Here is a 21,323-nt window from a genome sequence, read left to right as displayed (position 1 = left end):
CCTCAGCCCTACCTAGCGGATAGCGTACGGGAGCTCACCGAGATTTTAAGACAAACGAAGTGTTCCTCGATGTGGAATCTTACCTGTAAAAGCAACATACGTAAGTGAATGATGAATCACGATTTACTTCTTTAATTAAAAGCCTCCGGGTAAACTCCCGAGCTGGATTGCAAAGTGCATTCGACCAATCCCTTTATAGTACCAGCTAGAATCAGACATAGTCTTGCCGGAAAGCCGATGAGGATTTCTTCCGAAAGAAGGTCACCTTTTGGAGATATCCCGACTATGTACCCGTCATTCATCGCGAGTCCGCGCAGACGCTACCCTCAGCTGACATGCCCCCCAACGGTGGCGTCACAGTGTTTCTGATGAGAATGAGATCTGGTCTGAATCTTTCCGAGTCGAAAAACGTGACGTGAAAGACGACTCTTGTGTCAAAGTACAGGCCAAACAAAAAGTTCTGGATACACTCGAGCCGTTTCCGCGCAACTGACTGCTGTCAGATCCGATGGAATCACTTCTCAATCAAGTCGCTGCTATCGTCCGTCTGGGTCCTGTCGGCTCCTGTCATAGCATGTCGGACACAACGAGCTCGAAACCGCGATCTCAGACCAAGATCGGGCCAATTCCATGTCGCTTCGTCTCATACCAAATCATTCCGGCCTACGAGTGAGCGCTGATGATGAATTCGTGCATCCAGTGGAGCTCTATGACATCCCGCTTCATCTCCCTCCGCGGAAAGCCCTCGTGCAGTTTCAATCAACGAATTCGGTCGAAATTGTTTCGGTTTTCATATTTCAGAGATACGATCTGACCGGCAAAGAGCGGGTATACCGGGACGTTGACTATCACCGTCGTTTGACGTGATCGCTCACAACGTTCCGTGGCAGGGGTGGCAGCGGCAGCGTGTCCCTCTCCAGTGTCCTAACTCTCTCCCTCACTATTGTTCGCAATCCCGAGTCAGTTCGGGTGGAGGGACCGTTTTAGATCAGATGTGGCTCAAAATACTTTCGGCTAATTCATACTCGGGAGTCATGCGGGGAACAAATAGACTCCACCGACTCGGATGAATTGCGCTCTCCGAAGAAGCCCGTCCCTCAGTTGGTCAGAAGCTCATCGCCGTCATCCGGCTTTCGATCACGGAACGAACCGACTTCCTCGATCGACATGAACAGGTAGCAACGACTAAGCGCATCGATCGCTGTAGCTGCAAAGCTTGCACATCCGGATACCTCGAGATTAAATGGAGAAGAAGAAGGCATCCGAGAATTAAATCGGTTTTTTATCTTATTTGATTTTTGACCCTCTACGTGTCTGTAACGAGTCGTGCGAGTCCTCTGCGGGTGAACACTGCGGCGCGCCGTGAACGATTCCTCGACAATTGACCAGCTTGAGGCTCACGTCCGGGGCCTGACCTCGGATTCACGCCCCTCGAAGTCTACGCGACGGAAGCGCCACGGGGCATCGCCTCTCCGCGGTCGATGAATCTTTGTCACCACTTTCTTTGCCGAGGAAAGAGGAAAGAAAATGTAGCCAGCATTTCGAAACACTCAACGTGGATGCTCACGCGTGTCGACAGACGGCCGAGAAGAGTTCCCGCGTCGCTTGCCGCCGCAGCAACATCGGGCGACCGCTGAGAGAGGAACAAAAAGAGCGAACTACACCTGTCAACACAGAGATACTCCCACGTGGGTCACTTGCTCGAGCGAATATTTTTCACAGCTACTGTTTCGAACGTAAAGATAGAAACATTTGTGTATGCGTACGCCGCGGTGGATGAGACGGTTATTTACACAAAGATTAGTAACCACGGGACGTAACGTACGCTACAAGAATAGCAGAGCGTCTACCAGCCGACGCACGCCCACACCGCTCACGACTGGACGCTATAAGAAATGGGTCTTCAGGTCCACGACTGCGGAATGATGAGTTCCTCAATTATACCCAACGCCAGTAACCAGAAAGACTACTTCTTCGCTCTCAGACCAGACAAAAGCAACGGTAAGAGTTGCGAGCCCCGCCGTGGCTCAAGATGTTAAAACCGCTGTTCCGGTCTGAAACACAGACGTGAGTGTGTGTTTTGCATCTGCTCTGGATGCGCCACGGAAGACGTTCGCAGGAGGAGCAATTGTAATTTCCCTAATGGTTTCAGAAAGAATCCGAATTCCAGCTCATCGTCTTTCAATTCTATTCCGGTCAACAGAATCGGTGACGACCATTCTACTTTTAGCAGAGAACGCCTGCGACAGTGAATTGCCCCGTTCGATCGCTACGATCACAAAAGCCTCATGGCTCTCCTCCGATCGGTTCGATCGAGTCTTTCAGAGTCGATCCCAGCGTCGAGATCGATCAAAGGATCATTCTTCCCGCCTTCTTCCGGAGATTCTCTGCATACGACGCGGCGTAAAGCGAACCGGCTCATACAAGAACGATCAAACTCCGAGACGGCGACGAGCATAGCTTTCTACAGTATCCTCATAAAACTCGCTTCGATGAGGAAAATATTTTCTCCGAAGTGTTTAGTTTACGTCGAGTGAGGTGGCGGCGACTCCCTTAAAGCGAGATCGACGGCTCAAGGCCGTAAATCTCGACTTCGAAAATCTCCCAGTCCGTCAGTCAAAAGCAAAGGAAAAGACGAACTGTCACCCGCCGAGACCGTTCGAAGCCGCGAATTGACAGCTCTGCCTCATCAGCGGAGATCTGCTTCGCGAATAATCTTGATTCGCTTGACGACTCGATCTTGTTTAGAAAATCTGCCGACTTTATGACGAATGTGCTTCCTTCGAGAGAGGCAGAGAGATAGATGGACAGGCCGGGTAGGCACGCGCGGGAAACGCGCGGCGGCCTTGGCTAGCACCCTCGGCTGGGCCTGAGTCTGCGTTAGCATTGAGTGAGTCGATCTGAAGAGTGGGCCAATGTTGCGTGTCAGACGACCTAAATCTTCGAGCTTAACCCTTTGTCTGACCACTCAGCAGGGACAAGGTCGTGTCGCTGTAGACGACAAGAGATCTCTCAAGGGAGGTATGGTGTACGCGTTCTGAATTCGCTGCTCAGACAGAACGAATTCTCAGACGAATTCTACGTTTCTCGGAACATCGCGTTCCCGTGCACGCACCATCTCGAGGCCCATAGGCTACGATCGGAGGTAGAGGAACTGCTCGCGCTTCCGAATTAGTTCGAGCTCTGAGGATGAGTCGTTCGATGCGGCACGAATCAGATCGATCCCCTCTCTCGGGCGTCTCTTAATCGTTCAGCCACGGAGCGGAGCCTTCCTATCAACCTTGCTGCGATCTTGAGGGTCTTACCCTTCGCGATATTCGTTACGGAGATCAAGTAGTGACAGTCAGAGGCCGAAACAATGGAAATTCCAGAGTGGTACCAGTTGACTATCAAACTTCCGCTCCCTCGATGTTCCGTAAATTCGATGCCGTCGAAACTTCGAGCATACGGGTCCTTCCAAGTTATTCTCCAGGCGTTTACTGTGTCTCCAATATTGAAGGAGAGTTTTGGGTTCTCAATAAATTCACCGGCGCGCGGCCTTGCGGAATGAGTGCGACCGAGGCCAACGGACTACTTTTTCCCAATCCATTCGCGAAAGACGGCGCTGACGCACTTCCTGACGCTACGCGGGAAACATATGTAAAAATGATGTGATTAAATTATGATTTGAAAAAACTGCGGTCTGAGGATGCTTTCGAAGCAATCGAAGCTGAGAGACCAGAAGTATGGGAACCGAATCCAAAGTTGAAGAAGCAATCCCATAGGATCCACACCATTGTTGTTCTCAGTCATCATCAGAACTATAATTCATTCTGACTGGTAACCACTCCGGGTCAGCTTTGACGTCCGCAGCGGCGATATCGATGGACTCCTCGAAGCCTGGCAACAAGAAGGAATCAATTTTGATTTCTGCCATCCGACAAGCAGGAGCTCCCCATGAAAGCGGGACGTCGGTCATCGCCGGAGGATCGCTGTCTGTGTCCGAAGCTCTTAGCATCGAATGGTGGACAGATGCGTCTCGACTGCCTCCCTAATACAACGTTTGCTCGGCGAAAATAGATTCCTCGAGAAAACGAAAGGGTATCTGAGTGTTTCTGATGTTTTTTTCGGATCACCCGAGTTGCATGGAGTGAGCCTCCCAAAACCAATAGGGTGCATCTCGAGCAGTAAATATAAATAAATGCCTTTCCGGTAATAGTCACGTTCCGAGAAGTAAAGCGTCGCTTTTTCGCGATGGCTGAACAAACAAAAAACAAGAGCAACTCATCACAAAGACGAGCTCTGGTGGTAAGGAGCGATTGTTGCAGGCAGGCGTCTTCGAAAGACGCTTTAAATTCGCTTAGCATTCGTTTACGTTTTTTTTTGCTGTGCGGCCCGTCTACAGTACAAAATGAGAATACCAGCTCTGATGGTGATTCGGGAATACTCCACATGAGCAATAATCCGAGAATAATAGTTCCAAGCTCTGTACCTGGAACTGTTTTCTTAGATGGTAGAACTCCGTGATGGTCATTCTGTTTATAGCACACTAGCTTGTCTCAACCAGCACCAGCATTGACTGCACCGAGGCACTTGCTCGTGTTCCAGCGGAGTTCGAGCCAGGGGCCCTTGGGTCTACGAAAGGGCCGAGCTTTCGGAATGCCGTTCCGGGATGTAGCTTATGGAGGACGGAACATCCACCGAGTAATCCAGCCACAAGAGTTCAACTTTTGTGCCTTCGATTTCGACCCTGGAGCTATGCTGACTCAGGTGCTGTCGAGTACGGTGAGCCTCGAGGTGTTCCAGCCCCGTCTTTCCGACAACGAATATTGTGGACCCCATTTCGCTGATCTAGGGCGTCAAAAATTGGAAGTTCCAATTTTATCCAAGGGGGTAAGGGAGAGATAGACAAAGTTTCGATATTACAGTGCCCTCCTAATGCAACTTCTGTGTAGATTCACTTTGGACTTCCGCTCCGTCTTCGACCGCCTCAGATCGTTAAAACCGCAACTACCAGAAATAAGGGCTCAGCGCGCGGCCAATAGCCGTTCGATGACTGCGAGAGGCGCCGGTCAGCCAGAAAGACGATGCGAATACCTCGTGGGACTTTTCGAGCTCCTCGCGAAGAATTCTCTCTTCCAGGCAGTTCGACTCTAGCTCCTAACCCGGATGCGATCGACCGAGTCGCCAACTTATTCATTGTGAACCTCAACGGAGTTTCCAGTGAACCGGATGAGTTGGTAATTCTACAGCTCCATATCGCACTGCGAGAGCCTACGGGAGGAGAACGAAAGAGTAAAACATTGACTCTAGCGAGTGGCGGAGGTGTCGAATTCCTCGAGCTTTAGTCACCCTTGATGGCGATGTGCAAGCAAGGCGCCTCCAACTCTCTGCGAAAACATTGCATACGAGCGACAACACCCGCACAAACAGACGCGGCAGCCCTTTCGAACGAGCTTACTTTCCCCTAGCGCTTCGATCGGACGCTATTTTGGGATTTCAGGAAGAAATTTGCATCGGAATGCCTCGTGAAGAACGCGTCTGCGTGTTTGGTAAAAAAGATCCGGTGCGGTTCAGCTCAAGATCCAATGCTCATCTACTGTTTTCTTGTTCACAATCATGCGTTCGAATGATTATTGGAAATCCCGTTTCGAGGGATGATCTGATGAATGAGAGAGCCTCGACTCGGACCCGAAGAATCAGAAGGATCCATGGTCTTTGAAATGAAAGTCATGGTTTGAGGAATAAAAATGCATGATGTCGCAGTCATCACTTGCGCTCCGCTCACGGAACGCTTGGGAATACATTGGACGACTGCTATTTCGCGGGAAAAATACGAGAGACTGTAGTCCTGATCGGCGAGGACACGATTCCCACACGGCGGATTTTCTGCTTACGGATGCAGAGAAAGCAACTGAACCCCGCGTGATCTCACCGCGCCGCTCGCGGACAATCGTACGTCGGTTCAAGAGCGTCAATTAAAAGAGCAAGGCCATCAGGAGGGCTGTGATGCCGTTTCGATCAAACTGTGAACTAACACCTCACACGTGGGCATCATCCACATATCGCTAATCATAGCGGCATTGGAAACGCATGTACTCCGCTTTATTCCTTTCTTCGTCACCGACACATGGGATAAAAACCTTACACTTTCGAGGGACAATATTTGACGAAGAGCTCAATCTTGTTCCAACACAAGATAGGGATGTTGACCCTTGAGCTCAGAACGAAGGTTTGCCGAAGCTCGGACATGGGTGATTCAATCACCTTTCGTCTGCGAGTTTCACCCTGTATATTTACTGACCGAAAATTTCAACCCCATGTCCCTCGCGGGATCAGGGATCCGTGGAAAATTGCCCGAGGAGTACCCGGGAGAAAATAAGGAAAATATTCGCCAAAGACTCGCTCTGATCTTGTCTCGGACCGATCCTGCCTCGTTCCGGTGGAAACTGAGCGGTCGTGGCATCGAGCTAAAAACGAAAGCGGACCAGTTGTCTCACGGCGTGTCTCGAAGATTCCCGGGATGAGCATGCTTGCCAACGCTGTCGCCGCGGCAGTGCAGTATGCTAGTCTTTTCCACCTTAAAGGGAATAAACTCGTCGAGAGAAAGAAGCCTGGTCATGAGCCGGCGACCATTTCCTGTCATCCGCTGCTATGTTGACGAACGGTCGGACAGTCGGGCACGCTTTACGTGTGCTTCCAATGCGTTGCGTCTCTCGGCCGCTCGGAAGCTAGCTCCAGCGTAACGACCCCTTTCATTCAGCTGAGCGTTCACTTCGAGCGGAGGAAGACACCATGACGCAACGATCGTAATTAATATCGCCGAGCAAGTTCAAAAGGTTGCCCGAGCCCAGCGTGGCATCCGATATCCGATGCAGTGCAAGAGCGTCGCCGTTCCAGTTATTATTCCGACTGTTTTGGACCTGCTGTTACCAAGCAACAAATTATTGACTGACTGCGAGATTGTCGATCATCAGTCCGAACGAGAGCGGACCTGCGCTGCGATCTGGAGGAACGCGCTTCCCGACTGAGAGAACGTTCCCGGAGCTCCGAGGAAAATAGTCCCGGACTCCGGCTCTGAACATCTACAGTGTTTAGGTGAGGGAGGACGGCACGACGCACGTGTACGATGTTTACGTCTGGGACTTTTCATTGGACCCGGAAGCGTTGACAGAAGCGAGCTGAATTTTCAGCTGTGCCGGGCCCGTGCTAGGCAAGTTGTGTGAGAAGTTTCAACGTGGCGAACTGCAGCGGCGCCCGGTGAGAGGTGAACAACTTCAAGTTGGGGTCGCTTGCGCCGACCGATGACTCATAGCTTCTATTCACTGAATTTTTCTTTCAGCTTCCTCGATATCGCTTCGAGCGCTGAGAGGAAAATCGAACGCTTGCGCCGAACGATGTCACAGTACCAACACGCGATACGAAAGCGCTCGTAGAGCTGTAGACCCCGCCCTTACCTTGGCGGCGCGGCTGAAATCCGTTCGGCGGAAATGCGCCAACGGTAGAGAAGTCGTTGCTGAGCAGGCCGGTTGAACTTTTCAAGTGAGAATTATCACAACTCCCTCCCGAGCCTAGCACACACAGGCAACCTCACTAGTTTTGCACTGGGTCCACTACTCTGTCTGACGACCAGTCGTCGTGCTATATCTATGGGATTCTCTCCCTGGCAGAGCTGCCTCCTGCTTGCCTGCCTGCCACACGGGTGGACACGGCGGGAAAGGGATCGGTCTGAGAGAAAGGGAGTCGCATAGAAGAGGGGCAAAAACACAGGGACCTGCACGAGGAGCTCCAGCTGAAGAGGGACCGATTGAGAAAGGGTGTTGCAATCCTCACTGTGCGATTTCCACGAGCTTTTGAACCGCTCGCCGATTCTAACCGGCAAGGAGCGTCGTCATCGAATTCACTAATGTTGACTAGGCCGGCTCTGTACCATTTCATGATACTGACTTCTTGGAAATTGAGGCTTTTGAGCTTCGTATCAACCGACAGTGCTTCGCGAGGTTCATGTATCGAGCGTCTCCGATCTTCTTCACCCTAAATGGATAATGGATACTATACCACTACTTCAGAGAAGATGGAGTTCCAACCTCGGAGTTCTCGCCGTCCTCAGAGATCTTCTGACATTAAATTCATTGATTTGTTCCAATGTCTATGAGCTGATGTAGGGTGATGGAAGACTGACGCCTGGACTCTCAAACTCAAATGATCAGAGTGAGAAAATTTGTGAATCCTGACAAGATCATGATCTCGGTCATGCGCTCGGCCGTGGAGTCTCGTGATGTGATATGATTCCAATAATAGGCATAGGCATGGAAACCACCGGAAGCACTGACACCTTTCATGCTGTGGGGCTGCCCCGTCCTGTCGTTGACTCCTAGCCGCTGTCTCCGGCGAGTCCCCCGAACGGGAACGTCCTCGATTTATCGGAGGGCTAAACGGCCAAGTCAGAGCCGAAAGCTTAGGAAAGGGTGAACGATTGCACCCCGATTTGAAATTTCCCCTTCAACTCCACAAGACACGCCGCACCATTAGATGGACCATAGACTTGGATGGACGTGCAGCGGCCAACGTGCGCGGTGCGCACGCCCGAGCGGATCGGAACTAGCGCTCGGCTTCGGGTTTTGGGTTTCTTCTCTGAGGCCCCATTGCCAGGTAAAAAGCCTCAGGTTGTCATAAGTCTCCAATCCTAAACCATTCGAGCTATGAGAGCATCGAAGCATCGATTCATGCAGTCTCGGCGCAAAAGCGCCAACATGCAAACCTTGCCGTTCGCAATATTACCCGTTGGCATTGGATCAATTATTGTCAACACACTTCAATTCATCGATCAGGATCAAAGACTCATCATTTGTGATCTTGAACATGATCGAGCCCAACCATTCACATCCATGCAACCGAATCCCAGATCGACAACTGGCTGCTCGCATCGAGCTATGCCGTGGCAGCACCGGCAATAGCGAACCGGTACCGGAGGGCCAGCCGGCGCTTGTTCTATTGTCAGACGGAACAACAGAGCGTCGAATCCCACTCCGGCATCCCTCGTTCGGTCGCGGATTGTCGGACATCAAAACTTGGTCGGAGCGATTTCTACGTCTCAAATCAATCACGTCGGTATGAGAATACGACCGATTCTATCATATGTATCGCTGTCATACTTCGGAGAAAGAGCACGACAGAGACTTGTTGTTCGATTCCACCAGCGAGACGACCCGGATACAATTTCACGGAAGGATTCGTGATTGACTTCGTATGAGATCGCACTGTTCTGAGCATCCTGATTGTCTAGGGCAGCTCACAAATACGTCGGAAAATCGTAGCCAACCAAAGGCCCGCCTGAGATCACTCCTATGTGTGACCTGCATCCTTATCCTGACTCGACATATCCTACAGTATCGCTCGGCTATTGTACGATATGGCGACAAAAGACATTCGATCTCAACGAGCAAATTTCACGTGATTTATAAATAAATATATATATGTGTAAACAAGTATCCCTCTCTTCAGATGTTGGCTCATTTCCAGAGACTCGGGGAATGCTTGGAAACAGACGTGATATTGATTCCCAAATCCTTTAAGATTCCAACTTGGTCCTCATGATAGACTCTTGACGTTGATCTCTTCGTCCGCCTGGTTATTCTTCAAATCCTGTATTGTTCTAACCAGCTTGTTCCATTCATCCGGCTTGGGCATGGCAAGTTGCTGCAACGGGAAAAATGAAATGAAATTCGTAGGTGATAATCTACCGATCGGCAGTGTTGTGCCGGTCGTCTTACTTGACGGGAAAGAAAAAATCTCGATGGCATTCCGGGGCTGCGACAGTTCTCCCCGATTCACGGAAACGCCGCCGGCCGGAGAGTGATCGAGCGCTCGACTAAATTTAACCAGCCGGTGACCTTGACCGAATGCGCACTTGTATGCCCGCCAGTCATCAATCCACAGAGACCACCATCGCGGAGGCTCTCCAACAGCGAAATATCCGGAAAGGAAACCGTTAGCAGACAGAAGTGTACTCACATCTCCGACCTCGTAAACGTGACACCGTCCTCCGTCGTCTCCCACAACGATCTGATGACCAGTCTGGGACCAGACGAGTCTGTTGAGCGCGGGAGGCTCGTCTTTCGGCGACGGAGCTTCGATGATCTCAGAAACGGTGGGCTGCTCCGAATCGATATTGAGATTCCACAGGTCCAAACGACCTGTCCCATCCACTGTGGCGAAGACAGCTGGGTTGTAGGGAGACCATCCGACGTCGTAGATGTAGTCGGAGTTGTTTTCGAACGAATAAATTGGCTTCGATTCTTTCAGACTCCAGAGTTTTACGGTCCAGTCGAAAGATGATGTTAGGAACAAATGAGAAAAGTCAATAGGGCCTATGGTGCCGTTGTGCTCGATGCCGGTCACGGGGCCTTGGTGGCCATCGAAGGCTTCGTTGATCCCGGCCTTCGTACCGTGACGGCAGGCTGAGTACACCGTGCCCCCTTCGGAGCCGATCACAAAGTGATTGTATTCTCCGTTCGGGAACGACATGCAAGTTACAGCGGCGGGTTTCGTCTGCTTCGCTTGATTGAGGTCCATCATGTCCTGGGGTTGCGAAAGCATATCCAGGGACCACGAACAGAATTTCCCGTCTGTCGAGATCGTCACCAAATTGTGAGCGTTCTGGGTACCGACCACCTGCGGCGGGGAGAATAGAAACATTTTCGAACATGAGTAAATTCCTTCTTCCCGTTTTTTTTAATCGACCGAATCCGCGTTCCGAAACGTCTCTGGACTCTAGGCCCCTCGTGGTATTTTTCGAGGGGGGAAAAATCCTTATAGCCGTCAGAGCGCACTCCCTATCAACCTACCTGTATAGAATACACGGGATGCGTGTGGCTTTGCGCGCTTAAAGGAGACCTCTGCACGGGCGTCTTCTTGTGAGAGCGATTGTCCCAAACAACTATTTGCCCGGAATACAGACCCCCGATCACGAGGTTGGGATGGAATTTGGCGAAGCAAGTAGACATGACGCCGGATTGACTACGGAAGGTGTACTCCGGAGTGTCTTTCTTGAATTTCATGTTCCACACCATGACCAAACCCTCGGAATCCTGGCGGTCGTCTATCGGAGTGTAAGAAGCGGCGAAGAGTTCCGGGAACTGGCTACTCCAGTCGAAACTGGTGACCAATTTATTGCGACACCACTGATCATCGTAGAAAACGCGGCATTTCGAGAGTTTCATCCGCGATTTGTCCTCGCTGCGGCGGAAATCAGACGTTAGGACCGTCGATACAGAAATGAAGAAAAACGCTCGAACCCAGGAGGGGCATCGGTGCGTCTCGATATCGCTCAGTCGACTCACGCTTCTGTTTCTTCGCCGGCACCAGTGTAATCCGTGAAGATATCGACGTCTTCGGTGAGAGCCCTCTCCATGATTCGACACGAGCGATCCATGAAGGTTCTGAAGTCCGGGCTCAGATATATCTGTTGTCTCTCCTCGTCATTGAGCAGTCGAATAGCTGGAAGGAGCATGCAGGGATCATTGTAATCGAACCCCTCGTTGAGTAGAAGTACCTATAGTTATTCCGACTGAAGCGCCGAACACAAACCTTTTTTTATTTCTTCTTCTTTCTTACGAATCAACTCATCGAGCTCTTCGATCCCTCGAGTGGGAGCTCCTTGTCCGGCATTGTGCTGGGCAGCCATCTGTTGCGCCTTTTGATGCATGGCTTCTAAGGACGGTGGAGGCCCCTCGTCCTCGTCTTCCTCTCCGTAAGGTAGTGCTAATGAGGCGTTCAGCGTTATGCCAAGCAAAGCTTTTTTGTGCTGCATCTAGCAGATAAGATCCCGAATATTCATAGAATAATAATTCGAACCAATAGAACGACCCGAACCTCCTAGATCACGCTCGAATTCTCAAAAAAATATATATCCCGATAAAGACTGTGATAAGATCGGCTGGAGTGCCCGCCAGAGCGCACGAGGAAAAATTAAACAACATCGGACGCCAAGAACAATTCGTCTTACCATCTTCTGTTCCGCGAAGACAGGCCATTCAAGAGGTTTCAAAAGAGACAGAAAGAAAACAACAAATTTAGTTGCTGATTCTCGATAGAATTCCGTCCGATCGGGGGGAGAATATCATCGCAAGGGATCGCATGATTCTTCTGATCGATGGATAGAGGGAGCTCGAGTTTCAAAAAGAAACGTATTTCGAATCGTATGCAGAACCCCCGAGGGGAAGGTCTTGATTTTCATCGCTCGACTGCTTCGAATGGAAGAGAACGACAATGACGATGATAGTGAATAGGGGTAAATCGTGAGAGAAACTAAGAAATCTCGATACCGTGCTCCGAATGATTGAGCGTATTTCTGGGAAGGGGCCGATCCCTCTGAGGGTCGCTGAGCATGAGAGAGAATCTTTTCGATTCAATGATAGTGGCGATCGGAGATGATAAACGGGTTGAGCGAAAGGAGTATTCATGGTGACAAGGGATGAAAGTGATAGCGACATCAAAGGCAATGACCTACGGTGGGAGCGGGAAGAAAAACAGATATCCACACATTCTGACACAATCAATCGAACAGACAAACTGAACGGGCCTTAGAATGAATTTCGAGGAAGTCAGCAGGCAGAAAACCGCGAGAGTTCAAGAACGTGCAGATGCAAACTCATCGAGCTCCGTGCTGATCGGCGGGTTCACTGACGAAGCAAGGTTCACAACTAAACAATCAATTGTAGTCATCAAATGCCTGGTTCGGAGGATGGCGCTAACTCGGGCGCTAACTCTGATGATCATGTAAAAATAAACTACTGACGAATTAAGCCGTCAAAGGATCGGTGAAAACAACAGTTCGAATAAAACCAGGTGTTCGCCTGAATGAACGAAGGTTCGTGAAGACAGCAGCCAACTAAAGTTTCGAAGTCGCCGTTCGAATCGTTCGGGGTATTGGGTGGTGACTGGATGAACTTATGTAGGATGCTTGGTAGGAGTCATTATCCGAGTAGTTGCAGCTTGGGTAGCGGAGGGTTGCAGAAACGGCCAGCCGCGTCGATGACCGAAAAAATGCCATCGAGTCGTCGGGCCGCGGGCACCGATGCTCGTCCACGTACCTTGGAATTCGTCGTCCCATTCTATATTCGAAGAAAAAACAAAGTGTCCATCGTCTTAAAGAGAATATACAACAGGTCTTACTACGGTGTGTGTGAAAGTTAGCGACAGAGAGACAGAGAGAGGGGACAGACGGACTGACCGAACCAGTGACTGAACGACTGATCGAGACCTAGACAGACAGACAGACGAATAAAGATAGAGACAATTATCTGTCAATCGCAGAATCGTACCGCAAGTTGTCACGTTCCACTAGCGCTCCCGTCGCAGCCGCCTTCGCCTGAAGCAGAAGCCGTTGATGGCCCCGTTCATGACGGAAGCTCGCGAGCATTCGGAGAGCTCCAGCGCCAGCTCTTATTGCAGCGGTTATGGCGCGAGAAATCGCGTGGCAAGCGTGAGAGTGCTCGCAAACTGATGGCTGCCGTCTGGGCGGACTGCGGAGATCGTATACGCTCTGGTCCGTCCGTCCGTCTGTCTACTGGTCTTCGATCAGAATGATGGCGAACCCCGATCCTAGTTCACGGAGCGAATATCCTTCCCGACAGAGACTCAGCCTCGCGAATGTTAGTTCCTCCATGAGAGGAGCAACGGTGAAATTGGGGGAGAAGTTTGATTTCGTTGGACAACGAATCTGACTACAGAGGATTCGCGCCCAGAAGCGTGCTCAGCGTGCCTACTGGTACCTAACGTCCTATTCCACAGGTAGGCACCACTCGTAAGTTGGAGAGAGACACTCCGTAACATGCGTTAGTGTCAGCAGAGAGATTCAAATATTTTTCACGTTTCGATCGGTTAGTTTCATACGCCAAACTCTGTGGATAAAGGACGACGAGCTACGAAGCAGCAAAGCGGAAGAAGACAGAGGGATAGAGACACATTTCGTTTGACCTCCACCTCAAGTCTCGTAGCGTTAGTGTTGAATTCACCTTTCCACCGGATAGGGAGCCATGCTCCACGAACACTTTCATACCGGAACTACCTGAGCCCGCCACCAAACCGAAGAAGTACCTAGCTACTAGAATTCTAAAGATTTCGCTCGACACTCACCTTCGTCCCAATGCGTCAGCACTGCGCGTGTGGATATGTTGGAACGGCGGATCGAGATAGACGGAGGAGGGTAAAAGCAGCGTGTAAGTTACAAATTAAAGGAATGGTATCCCCGGGAATCTTTTGGTATTCTAAGAGTTAGTGAAATTAAGAATTTCCTCATCAACACGCTACTCACTGTAGTAGTCGATGGGTTGACTCGCTGCGTGAAATCGATTCAAGAAACTTAGAGTGAGAACTTCTCTACTAAAGATACCTAATGCAAACGGGCCATTGACCAGGATCGACTGGATAGATGTATGTATGATTCTTACGTTTCCGGCTTTTCCCTCCGTAATTGCCTGCAAAATTCATTGAGCATTTTTAACGTGACGGGGAATGTTCAAAACCTACGTTAACTAGTTTCTCTATCGAGGGCTACAAACCAAATCTGTCCTCCCGGTCGCCGCCACCCATGGTCTGTGTCGTCTTCGAGTACATGACACATTCTTTTGGCGCGATATTGCTTTGATTTACAGTGACCACCTGGAGGGCCAGAGATTTCCTGACAAAAAAAAGATCTTTAGATTGAGGCTCGAGACTTTCTCCCCAGGGCTTTGGGAGCAGCGTGTGGAGTCGCATTCCCGATATATCAATACTCAGATGACAGGTGCTCATACTTGGCCTTCCTGGTGGGCGTAGCTTGTACCGAAGACGCCAGAGAGTGAACATCCGGCGTATCCACCCCTCCATGGGAGCCCGAGGCCACGCCGAGAGGTCCATCTGGGAAATCGCGTTCGGAATGAATAATTTTCTGACACCTTATCGAGATCGGCCATGGAATCTGTGTGTCGGGTATTTTATAGGCTCACCTGACGACGCAGAAGCTAGAGATATGCCCGATGCTCCCAGCGAGTTAAGGATGTCATCGACAGAAGCATTTCCGCCCGATGCCTGGAATGGGAGACTTTGAAAAATCAACTCGCCCGGGAGGACGTCAAATCCGACACCGGTAAGTGGCGGGACTGCTGACGACCCCTGAGAGAATCACACGGAGAGAGTTCCGCACGCTTCGGCACCGCAGATTTCATCTGCCGGGGACTCGGCTGTCAAACGGGCGTTTCATCGAGTAACTGAACCGTTCCTTCCCTCCTCTCCGTGGGGTTTGCGGCACAGTCGAAAAGCACGGGGGCTTCGTCGAAGAAGCCGATAGAGACACCTACCTCGGCAGCGACAGCAGCCAGGGCCCTCTGCTCTTTTTCTTTCTTTGCTTTCGCTCGTTCTTGACGGAGTTGTTCCAATTTCTGTTTCTTCTTGTCGAGCTCAGCTCTTCTCGCCTCATATTTATCCATGTCGACTGAGGACGTGTCAATGCCCCTGCAGCCGAGGCCGGGGAGATCCTAAGTTTTCTAACAATCGGACACTCTCAAGGAATATAAGAGGTTCTTCAGACACTGAGTCAATCGCAGCTGCCTGAAAAACAGGGCGAGTTCCAGTCGCTAAGATCTGAGCGTGACTCGACCACGTTAAATCCAGACCTGAGACCTGACGCCGTTCGGTATATGATCCCCCAAACGGGCTTCCCCGCAGAATAACTCCCTATCATCCACGTTGGGCTCCTCGAAATTCGAACATGACAGGGGAAGACTTCGCTTGGTTCCAGTGTATCTCTCATAATTTAAATTCATCGTAATAGGACATCCGAGAACGCGAAGCCCATCCGCAGAAACGAGCCCACCGGATCACAGTCATCATTGGCTCTGCCTGGGCGGAGCTTCAGCATTCGGAAACAGCAACAGAACACCTTCGAACATGGCGGACAATGGTAAGGAATGTTTTGGTCAATATCTGTCACTTTTACCAGAGCTCTCCGAAGAATTTATGGCCCACCTAATAGCTGTCGCGGTTGGGGACATCAATGGATATGTTTTGGCACAAACTCCAAGCGAATCCGATCTCTAACGGCCGAAAACGGGCGAGCCGGTTTTTGAGCCCGTTCTAGAAGCCACGGATATTTCTGGCGACACATGGACTAGCGCTTTCCCTGAGGTCTCTTCAGCAGAACTCTCCGAATCTTTGAATTCCAGGAACTATCGGACGGAATCCGTTCGCAATCAAAACTTCAAACACTCCGACCAGAGGCTCTGAAGACCAGGCCAGAGGTATGTTATAGCCACTAGACACAGACAGCATTTTCGAAACAGCATGACGACGCCGATTCCCCAAAATCGATTGAGAGTGCGGAAAATTTACGATCCGGGCCCGGGTTGAAATTTTGGAGCGCGAGAGGTCTCCCGCCCAGGGCTCCTATGGTTCAAGCCCTCATGGCAGCCATGACCGGCTTCTCCCCGCGGGGGTGGTGTTGCGGAACGGCTGCGGTGCAGGGCATGCGATCATATCTGAGGTGTGGAGAGCTTCGAGAGGAATCGTGCCGATGCGGCATTGCGAGATCTCGACTTGAACTGCAGTAGCGGGTCTCAGAGCTCGGGTGGCGGCGTGGGTTCATCAGGCGGATCGGCAAACGCTGATCCCGACGGCGAGAACGTCATCGTCGGAATTTCTGTGTTCGATTTTTTTCCCAGCTGCTACGGAGAATGTCCCGAGCATGATGTCTTGATTGCTTTCTCGAGTCTAGATGAAGTCGTTCTCTCGCCGGCATTAATAATCACGACGACGCAATTTGTCTCTTCCCCAGAACCTCGACCCCTGGTAGCACCTCCGACATTGGTTCTTGGTCAGGAAGCTCCGAGGTCTTCAGGGTTCGTCTTGAAGCCGTCTGCGCTTTCGGCGCAAGCGTCGAATCTCAAAATATACAACACTCCTACCACGCTCAACAACGGTGAGTGCATCGGGATCGAACTCTCCGCTGCCGTGATACTCGGGGCCGAGAGCCTACGCTTGGGAGAGAGAAATTTCTCACGGCACTGTTATCCACAGGCAAAGCGGAAACTAAGGAGAGCGACCGTTTGTCAGGCGACCCCGCCGAGAAGAAAGATGAGGTCGATGAAGCAGGTGTCTCTGAGAAAGAAGACGCGCCCGAGAAAAGCATAGAATCGGATGTCAGAAAAGGGCCCGACGCGGAAAATCCGTTGGATGGAGAGTCGGAGAAGGAAATCGAACCTGGAAAACAAGTGGAGGCCAACAGAGCTCCCGAAACTGGACCTGGTGCTGTAAATACAGAGAGTCAGGAAGAGCCGAAAGTACCGGTCGAAGCCGAGACTCTCATCGAGAAGGAAGAAACGAAACTCCTTGACAAAACTTCCGATAACGAGAAAATCGATGGCTCCGAGGCAGCCAAATCTGACAGCGGAAATCATTCGACCGCCGGAGTCGTCCCGGATCAGTTCAAACGAGTTGTTCAAACAGTTTTCGGCCAGAATTTAGAGGAGCGTGTTACCAATGTGAGTATGCCCGTTTCTCCCCTCGGAACTTGTCAGCTAAGTACCTCTCTCCGGAGCGAAATTCAAGCGATTGAACTCATTCCAGGTTCCCGAGAGCAGTTTCGTATTCGGACAGAATCTCCGAGACAGAGTAACGGTCGGTATTTTTTGGAATTATTCCTTCTCTTGTGCTTTTTCAAAGCTTCGACTGAATCTTTCTGCGTTGCAGTGACTCATCCCTCCCCCCGGTTTTCAGAACGCAGAAACTGCCGACGTCGAGTCGAAAACGCCCTCGGATTTCGCAGAAGCCGCTTCCGTGAATGCGGAACCTGACAATAAAACCGAGAGTCCAGCCAAAGGAGAGAAACGCAGTCTCAATGAAACCGCCGAAGAGTATCAGCTGAGAATGGAGAGCGATGCCAAGAAGAGCAAGCTCGAGGAAGTCGAAGTCGTGACAGGTCGGTCCCGATATACGTCGATGTGCACCCGGTTCTTGTGCTCAGCATCTCGGATTCGTTTTCCGGGGCATTGGGATCGACCCGAATGCAGAATCTGATTTTTTGACATTGGCGATTTATAGGTGAGGAAGACGAACGAAACGTCGTCCAGATCAACTGCAAACTGTACATCTTCGAGGGAAATCAATATCTCGAGCGGGGTCGTGGCGTACTCCGACTGAACGACAAACAAAACCCTGAAGACGGGTCTCTACAGAGCCGAGTTGTAATGCGCACCCAAGGTATCCTGCGGGTAGTCTTGAACACAAAAGTCTGGGCGGGAATGTCGGTCGAATACGCCAACGACAGATCCTTGAGGATGACGGGACATGCTCCCGACGGCACCAGCGCCGTTTATCTCATTCAGTGTTCGACTCGAGAAGCGGAGCAGCTCTACAACGCCTTGGAATGGAGAGTTCAGGCTCTTAGGAACGCTGGCCAAACCGGGAGCAGCGGCCGGGAGGACAAATCGAGCGTGCAAGACGACAAGGGCGACAACACGGACAGTAACAGCAATACGATTGGTTGATGCGAATGACAGAGAACGGTGTCTCGGTCTCGTCTCGCCGAATCTTAATGGGGGAACATCGACAAAAGCTGCACCATCAACAGCATGCTCTAGGTCATCTTTGTGCACTTGGTCTCACGAAAATATTCGGAGACAGTTCTCCGTCGATACTATGGTTTCGTTCTCGATCCGACAATCACTCAACGCGGATCGTATCATGGAATGATTCGATCGAGACCGATCGATTGAAGAAACGATACTGATAGGGCGAATATGAAGCGAAGGTTCCGTGGCTTCTTGCAGTGTGTATACTGGGCATTGTCGTGCGTGAATAATCGTGATTGCAGTATGTGTAAAATAATAGTGAGTTGGAGAGTATTCCGTTGATGTAGCACGCTACACTTAATAAATCGATACATCCACGAATGAAGGATCCTCTCTTCAATGAGCCATGCCCAGCAGACCCACCAAACTTTTTTTTCGAAAAACCTCAAACTTCTCACCCAACAAGTGGGAAATGGCTTCATGCCACCCTATTTCCTCCGATCGGCACGATGCAGGACAACAACCGACAAGTCACTCCATCGCTGCCGGTCTCCGACTGAGTGAGACTCCCCTCATGCTCTCCACACGCCTGCGCTACATGTACGGGTGGGGTCTCCGCACTGGGTGAGCACGGTCTGAGTTGTCCGCGTGATAGCGGCCGACACCTGCGTCACAGGGCTCTGAACGCCGTCATCTCCATTGTCTTGCGAGCTGCGAAAGTCCCGGACGATTTGGAGCCAACGGGCCTCTCGCGTAGCTCCGCCCTTGTCGTCGTGGACCGCAGGTAGATCATTGGTCTGGGATACGACGGTATGGGACACGCTGGCCCTCTCGCACCCGTCGCTCGCAGTCCGTGCTGCGGGAAAAAAGGGAAATATTTCGTTTGAGACTCAAAAGCGCCCTGGTGGTAGACTTAAGGGCAAGGAATTTCAGCTTCCCCTCTGATTTACTCCGCTTTCGTCGTGCTTTCCCGTCTCCCCGAAGGGCATGGCTAGAAGCGATTCACAGTAAGACCTTCGATGCATTCCCGTCGGCCGCGGTGGGCATCGGCTAGCTCCTGGCCTTCCTTGAGTACCTCGCGGGGTTTCGCGAAGAGTGCTTCAGGTCCAGCACCTTGATTCAGCCGAGTGCATCCGCCCCTGATTTTCGTCTTTCGCAATATCTGATCGGCTATACCCGGACCGTGAGTTCGGCTGCTAGGACAGCCTCTGAAAATATGGTCAAAGGCATGCTCTCCTCGGATTCGACACGTCTTCGAGTAGCTGATTTCTGACCTCCCCTTCTCTGCGGGCAGTGAACTACGGCTCCTGCGTGAGGGTCTCCCGACCCGAAAGTTCATTGGGGAGTGCCTTCCAGGAGAACCCTGAAGCCCCTGAAGGAATACTCAGATTCAGCTGGATTTGATGCAGATTCGTTTATTTTTGAATAGATCATCCGTCGTTTCTCCCAATCATCGCATTAGTAATTCGTTTCTCTAGATAAATAAGTGTCCATTTTTTTTGTTTTGCATGTCGCACTTGGCACGTTTCTTTTGTAGTGGTCAAGATGGTCAAGGTCGAAAGAACTCGCTCATCGCTCTGATGTCGATCTGATGCTCTCGGTCCCGTTGCCGTGCCCAGTGCGTTCCCATATCGTGCATGCGCCAGCGTGCAGCTCGAATGCGGCTGCTCTTGTTGTGGTCGTTTGAGTGAAAGGAATAAATTAAATGGTCGTCGCCTCGTATGGGAAATGTACAAATAAATAGCGAAATGTTGGACGCTGATGGGATGGGGGCCGACACAATTACAACACACTGAGAATAAATAAGTTACGCTAAATTATTAGGCACCGCGAACCAGATATGGCAATAAGAGTCGGTCGTAGGCTGAACCACCAGAAAGTATGCCAACAGGCAGGCGATGGCAGGTAGAGATCATATAGAGAAGTAAAGCGGCTGCACCTTCGTTCGCATGAGATTTCACCCTCAACTGAAGGTCGGGAAGACGCGGGTTAGAGGATTCGGGTAGAGGTACGTAGGGAACTCAGTTCCTAGATCCGGTTCGGTCGATGTCCGCGAATCGAATAAATCGAAGTCAAGAGAAGATGATCCGCGACATCGGGCCGACCGGGTGAATGTGGCTGCCTTTGAAAGAGAGCGGACGAGGCCGCGCGGAGCTCGAAGTACATTGATTCTGAGTGCTCATGAGAATTGCAGAACTCTAGATTGGAATTAGGTTTGCTTAGCTCCACGAGATGTTGAAGGGCTGTCGGCTGTAGAGCCGAGAAGCTGTCGAGGACACGGACGGAGCGCGTTCAATAAGCTCGTCTTTCCTGCTCCGTCGGTTGTTGACAACGAACGCGCACACGAACAGAAGTGTCACTTGGGCTATGAGGAACGAGCCGCATACGACGGCGATACTGATCAGATTGGCACAGCCTGCAATTGGCGCGAGATTCGCGGAGCTCGTGGCAAGCGTGACATCCTTGTCCTCGTCGGGGTTGAATGTGAACTTATCGGAGATATGGATCTGTTGCACGACGACGAGCTCGTCTTCCTGGCCGGTGATGTTGCGAGGCTGGCGGATCGATCTCCTGCGTCGACGACGTCCGTAAGAGTCACTTTCGGCACGACCCTCGAACGGAACATTGACGGTGTCTTCACATTTCGCCTGGAAAGATGAAGCAAGAGCTTCTTATTCTCTTCTCATTCACGATTCCTCGATCCAGGTTTTTCTTCGTGGGAAGGCTCTTCCATCAAACAAAGTGGCTCGCTTGCTCGCATGCTTTTCTGGAAGAATTCTCAAAACATTCTGGTCG

The 21,323-nt window shown here is 51.0% G+C and overlaps 3 protein-coding genes across 3 annotated transcripts in view; 1 reads left to right on the top strand and 2 right to left on the bottom strand.

The window, feature by feature from the left end:
* Window positions 1–9,426: 9,426 nt before the first annotated feature.
* LOC100904188 (cytoplasmic dynein 1 intermediate chain 1) lies at window positions 9,427–15,449 on the bottom strand. The gene is made up of 14 exons (XM_029111850.1): window positions 15,315–15,449; window positions 15,004–15,051; window positions 14,778–14,911; window positions 14,544–14,662; window positions 14,433–14,459; window positions 14,297–14,320; window positions 14,119–14,139; window positions 13,074–13,127; window positions 11,987–11,992; window positions 11,569–11,742; window positions 11,322–11,478; window positions 10,827–11,217; window positions 9,994–10,653; window positions 9,427–9,678 (listed from the first exon to the last, which is right to left on the bottom strand). Exons 1-14 carry the CDS (start codon window positions 15,447–15,449, stop codon window positions 9,571–9,573), a joined length of 2,058 nt encoding a protein of 685 aa, XP_028967683.1. The 3' UTR covers window positions 9,427–9,570.
* A 447-nt stretch (window positions 15,450–15,896) lies between these two features.
* Window positions 15,897–18,906, top strand: RanBP3 (ran-binding protein 3). Its single transcript, XM_018640083.1, has 8 exons — window positions 15,897–15,922; window positions 16,185–16,259; window positions 16,793–16,936; window positions 17,035–17,423; window positions 17,456–17,498; window positions 17,584–17,634; window positions 17,741–17,935; window positions 18,058–18,906. Exons 1-8 carry the CDS (start codon window positions 15,910–15,912, stop codon window positions 18,501–18,503), a joined length of 1,356 nt encoding a protein of 451 aa, XP_018495599.1. The 5' UTR covers window positions 15,897–15,909; the 3' UTR covers window positions 18,504–18,906.
* Window positions 18,907–20,350: 1,444 nt separating this feature from the next.
* The window catches only part of LOC100899565 (uncharacterized), a 28,091-nt gene continuing 27,118 nt past the window's right edge, over window positions 20,351–21,323 (bottom strand). The window contains exon 8 of the mRNA XM_003744764.2: window positions 20,351–21,175. Within this exon, the coding sequence (XP_003744812.1) occupies window positions 20,747–21,175 (429 nt within the window). The 3' untranslated portion in view covers window positions 20,351–20,746. The remainder of the gene's footprint in view (window positions 21,176–21,323) is intronic.

The sequence above is a fragment of the Galendromus occidentalis genome, unplaced genomic scaffold (assembly GCF_000255335.2).
Source record: "Galendromus occidentalis unplaced genomic scaffold, Mocc_1.1 scf7180000077474, whole genome shotgun sequence".
NCBI classification, from domain to species: Eukaryota; Metazoa; Arthropoda; class Arachnida; order Mesostigmata; family Phytoseiidae; genus Galendromus; species Galendromus occidentalis.
The sequence above is the reverse complement of the archived record's forward strand: the minus strand, read 5'-3'. Positions and strand labels throughout refer to the sequence as shown.